We start from the raw sequence: 5,349 nt of genomic DNA, 5'->3' as shown, positions 1-5,349 counted from the left end.
CTAAACCCAGTGCTCTCACCACTGTACAACCTAACTGACCCTTTTTCAGGATTGGGGAAGAGGTGGGCATATTTGTGAACAGTATTAAAGTAATTAGCAGATATCGAAAGGAAGACTAAAGAAGTGAGCATTCAGAAGAGATCAGAGGGGACAGAATCAAAGGCTGAAGTAGAGGGGTTGGTGTCTATTAAAAGAAAGACTACTCTTCCTCTGAGATTGGAGCAAAGGAGGAGAAAGAGAAAGATACTGTTGAGATATTTTGGAATGAAGGCACTGGGTATATTTAACCTAAAGAGTTGGGTTACATGGTTCTTGTCTTCAAGTATCTGAAGAGTTATCACTTGGAACAGGAAACATACTTCTTTGGCTTGGCCCCAAAGAATAGAACTAAGAGCAAGTGGAGGAAATTGCCAAGAGGCAAATTCAGACTTGATTTAAGGACAAACTTCCCAACAGAGCTATTCCAGAGTAGGATGGGCTGCCTCAGGAGGTGGTAGCTTCAAGACTCACTGTTCAATGGTCTCTGTGGTCCCTTCAAGTCTGGCACTTTAAATGTTGGATGATGGATAGATGGGATATGAGTTGGATGTGATACAAATGTTGAACGGTGGATGACGGGTTAATAAATGGTAGGGGAATGGACAGTGGATGGTAATCAATGGAATATTAATAGATAAGTGGTGGATGACAGATGGATGGTGAATAGTAGACAGTAGATCATGGACTGGGGAGAATGTATGAAGGTATGGTAGGTGGATGGGTAGTGAATGGAGAGAGGATGGTAATGGTGAGTACACTGTATACAGATGGTGGTTGGATGGAACATGGGTGAAAGATGATGACAGAGAATGGTGGCTGGATAGAAGATAGAAAATAAATGATAGCTAAAGAACGATAGATGGCAGACGATGGGTGGTGAATATGTATAAGATTAAATGGAAAGCAAGATGGTAGCTGAATTGAAGCTAGATAGTAGATGGATGGTAGCTCTCTCCATATTCTCTCCCTTCCTGCTTTTAGGCTCTCGAGCAGCTGAAGGGAAGCTTGCACAGAAACTGCTCCATGACCTCTTTACCAACTATACTAGTGCCCTTCGGCCTGTGGAGGACACGGATCAAGCTCTAAATGTGACACTGGATGTGACTCTGTCACAAATTATTGACATGGTGAGTAGGGGCTATAGGTTTTCAGCATGTACCTGCATGTGACTGTGCATGTGATTGTCTACATATGGTTGTCTTTGCATAACTATGTATGTTTATAATTGTGTGTATGCTTCTGGGTAGGTGTGTATATGGGTAAATCTGCATTGTTACCATATCTGTAGGGTATCTCTTCCCCAGGATGAAAGAAATCAGGTGCTGACCCTGTACCTGTGGATTCGCCAGGAGTGGGCTGATGCCTACCTGCACTGGGAGCCTGAGGTCTATGGGGGTCTTGACTCCATAAGAATCCCCAGCAGCATGGTCTGGAGACCTGATATCGTGCTCTATAACAAGTATGACTCTGTAATAATAATAATAATTAATAATAACATTTATATGGCCCTTTAAGGTTTGCAAAGTACTTTATGTAGAGTATCTTGTTTGATCCTCACAATGACTCTGTGAGGTAGGTGCTATTATTATCCCCATTTTACAGATGAGGGAACTGAAGTGCAGCACACTGGGCTCTTTCACAACACAGCCTAGAGTATAATTCCCCAAACTGTCAGTCAACAAGAATTTATTCAGCATTTACTATGTGTTAGGCAGTGTGCTAAGCACTGGGGCTACAAAGAGAAGTAAAAACAGTCCCTTCCCTCAAGGAGCTCACATTCTAATACAGAAGACAATATGCAAATAAGATACATACAAGGGGATTTATTGATTATCAGGGAGACTTAAAGTAGAACATAAAACTCAGAGGAAACTAGCAAAAGATATTAAATCAGAAGGGGAAAAAGACCAGGGCAAACAGAGCATAAGGGGAAATGAGGCAGCTAGGGGATTGAATAAAGCAGCACCAGAGCAGAGAGTGAAACAGGGGGGAAGGAGAGGGTAGAGAAGGAATAAGGCAGAGGATAAATTACTAGTAGAGAAAGTAATTTACTCGAGGGAGAAAATGGTCAGCAGAGGAAGCCCAGCTAAAAAGGAACAGAACAGAAGCAAAAGAGGAAAGAGAAGAAAAGTGGAAACAGGTGGTCCTCAAGCCCAAGAGGAACAGAAAACAGCAGAAGAGAAACAGGGAAGCAGGAAAACAGAGCACAAGAGGAAGAACAGACGAGGGGGGTAGAAGAAAATAGACTAGGATAAGGGTGGTGAATCTGCAGTCTCCAGGCCACATATGGCCTTCTAGGTCCTTGGGGGTGGCCTTTATACTGAGTCCAAGTTTTACAGAACAAATCCTTTTATTAAGGGATTTGTTCTGTGAAGTTTGGATTCAGGCAAAAGGCTGTACTTGAGAACCTAGAGGGCCACATGTGGCCTCGAGCCTGCAGGTTCCCCACCCCTGGACTAGGAGTCACTGGACATAGGGGAGATATAATAGAAGAAAACAGAGCAGAGGAGAATAAAAGGAGACAGAAGACAAAAAACAGAGCAAAAGGCAGGGGGCCGGGGGGGGGGACAGGACTGGCAGTAACAGCTAATGAAAAACTTAGCATGGGAGAAATAAAGGCAAGGCAGAGCAGAGGAGGAAACACAGCCCAGAGGAAGCAGAGCTGGAGGGAAATCGCTCTAGGAATCATGGGAACAGAGGGAGAAAAAAGAGCAGCAAGGAACCTGAGCTAAGGGAAACTGAGGAAAGCCAGGCAGGGAACAGGGAGGTATTTGGTAAAGGGAAAAAAAGTGCAGGAAGAGAAACATTACTATTGCGGGGTGAAGAGTACGGAAGCATCCAAAATGAGATGGGATGCTTCAGGACCCAGGGGATTCTCCCTTACTAGTGGTCTCCAAGTAAAAGGTGGAAGGCCATCTGCTAGTATGTTGTAGGATTCTTTAGGTATAGGTTGGAGCGGCTGGCCCTTGAGCTCACTTCCAACTCTTAGATTCTGTGGTTCGGTGGCAAAGGAAGCAGAGAGGGGAATCTAGATGAATGCTGTGGGGATAGATGGCTCTCATCCCTTTTGGGATGGGGGAATGAATTCAAAGTACTTTCCCCATCAAAGATGCATCTTTCTTCCCATTTACCCTTACTTCACGATGGCCCTCCTCGACAACGTCCCTCTGTCCCCCTCACTCTGTCTCGCTTGTCACCCACAACGTCTCCCCGCAGGGCAGACACGCAGCAGCCGGCCTCGGCCAGCACAAACGTGGTCCTTCGCCACGACGGACGCGTGCGCTGGGACGCCCCCGCCATCACCCGGAGTTCGTGTCGCGTGGACGTGGCGGCCTTTCCTTTCGACTCGCAGAGCTGCCGCCTGACCTTCGGCTCCTGGACCCACGGCGGCCACCAGCTGGACTTGTGGCCCGGCGCTCCAGGTGCCAGGCTGGCCGACTTCGTGGAGAACGTGGAGTGGCGCGTTCTGGGCATGCCTGCACGGCGGAGCGTGGTCACTTACGGCTGCTGCTCAGAACCCTACCCAGATGTGACCTACACGCTGCTGCTCCAGCGCCGAGCCGCAGCCTACGTGGCCAACCTCCTGCTGCCCTGCGTGCTCATCTCGTTGCTGGCCCCGCTCGCCTTCCACCTGCCAGCCGACTCTGGGGAGAAGGTGTCTCTGGGAGTCACCGTCCTCCTGGCCCTCACCGTCTTTCAGCTGTTACTGGCCGAGAACATGCCCCCGGCGGAGAGCGTGCCCCTCATCGGTGAGGGGGTGGGGAAAGGCAGCTGGACCCCGTCCCATCCCTCCAGCCCCCCCACCCCCACCCCACACGTCATTCTCACAAGAGGGTCTATAGTGTTCGGGCAACTGGGTGCTGAGAACCGTGGGTGATGGGGGGAAAGAGATACTTCTTGGATGAGCAGAATTGAAGGAGTAAAGAAAGAGGTGATGAAGAGGAGGATGAGGACAGTGAGGGAAGTTGAGGAAAATGAAAAGGAGAAGTACGAAGAGAAGTAAACTAGGAAAAATAAACAATAAATTAATGAATGAATAGCATTTAAGTGCTTATTATGGGCAAACGAGAAAAGGATTAAAGTTATCCTGTAATGCTGCACCAGAATAGAAAGGCTAGCCACTGGAGGTAATGGGTGAAGGCCTTCAGAGGAAGAATGCAGGACTACTTGGGTGTCAGATGTGGGTTAAACAATATGGTCTCCCAATTCTTCAAGTCCTTGTTTCTTTGAGAAGGTGCTAGTTTCATTCCAGACTTTGTCTCTTTCCTGCAGGCAAGTACTACATGACTACCATGGCGCTAGTGACAGCATCCACAGCGTTGACCATCCTCATCATGAACCTGCACTACAGTGGCCCTGGAGTCCGCCCAGTGCCAGCTTGGGCCCAAACACTTCTGTTAGGCTATTTGGCCCGAGGCTTGTGTGTCCGGGAGCGGGGAGAGCCTTGTGGGGGTTCCCAGCACCCCGCAGTTCCGCCTCACCCCTCAATGCACCCCAAGCCTCGCCTGGGACCCGGATCAGGAGCTGGGCCATGCCCAGAGCCACGTTGTCCCTGTCACCAGGAGGCCCTACTCCGTCACGTGGGTGCTATTGCTGTGACCTGCCGAAACCACCGGGCTGCCCAGCGTCTTAGAGGGGACTGGAAGCGTGTGGCACGGGTGGTTGACCGATTTTTCCTGGCTGTCTTCTTTGCCATGGTACTTGCTATGAGCTTGCTGGTCCTGGGCCGTGCCATCTGAGGACTGAAGATACTGGGGTGGTGAAGGCCAGAGAAAAGGACTTTGGACCTAGAAGGGGCATGGCATGGGGCAAGAACTGGGACCTGGAAAAGCAAGGGCTTAGGCCAAGAGAGAGCCTGAGTGACAAAAATTAATACTTTATGAGATTTAGAGCTGTAAGTAACCTTAGATTCATCTCATCTAACTCTTTCTTTTTGTAGAAGCGGAAACTGAGATCCATAGTGGTTACTGTAGGCAAAAGGGAGAATTGTTCTATATAAGCCCAAAGGGAAGGCAGATAAATAATAAGACTAATTCACAGTTAACAACCTTGGCTTTCTTAAGGTGACCATGTTTTTTCCTGGCAGATACAATGATTTAGGAGGCCGCTGGGTGGCTCAGCAGATAAAGTGCTGGACCTGGAGTCAGGAGGACTTGAGTTCAAATTTCTCAGCAGACATTTACTTTTTTTCAAAACAACCAGATGAGGGGGGCAGCTAGGTGGCTCAGTGGATACAGCACCAGCCCTGAAGTCAGGAGGACCTGAGTTTAAATCCAGCCTCGGACCAAACACTTGACACTTACTAGCTGT

General features: G+C 48.5%; 1 protein-coding gene across 1 annotated transcript; it reads left to right on the top strand.

The window, feature by feature from the left end:
• The first annotated feature begins 3,511 nt into the window (after positions 1–3,511).
• On the top strand, positions 3,512–4,778 carry CHRNA10 (cholinergic receptor nicotinic alpha 10 subunit). The gene is made up of 2 exons (XM_020967785.2): positions 3,512–3,788; positions 4,312–4,778. Exons 1-2 carry the CDS (start codon positions 3,512–3,514, stop codon positions 4,776–4,778), a joined length of 744 nt encoding a protein of 247 aa, XP_020823444.2.
• Positions 4,779–5,349: the final 571 nt, after the last annotated feature.

Source organism: Phascolarctos cinereus, unplaced genomic scaffold (assembly GCF_003287225.1).
Source record: "Phascolarctos cinereus isolate Bilbo 61053 unplaced genomic scaffold, phaCin_HiC Scaffold_726;HRSCAF=1367, whole genome shotgun sequence".
Classification (NCBI taxonomy): domain Eukaryota; kingdom Metazoa; phylum Chordata; class Mammalia; order Diprotodontia; family Phascolarctidae; genus Phascolarctos; species Phascolarctos cinereus.
This window is presented reverse-complemented; position numbering and strand designations above follow the sequence as displayed.

Excerpts from the sequence above, each read along its gene's own strand:
- CHRNA10 (XM_020967785.2), top strand. The coding sequence starts at position 3,512 with ATGCCTGCACGGCGGAGCGTGGTCACTTACGGCTGCTGCTCAGAACCC. Across the intron at positions 3,789-4,311 it reads GGAGAGCGTGCCCCTCATCG|GCAAGTACTACATGACTACC; the intron begins GTGAGGGGGTGG and ends TCTTTCCTGCAG.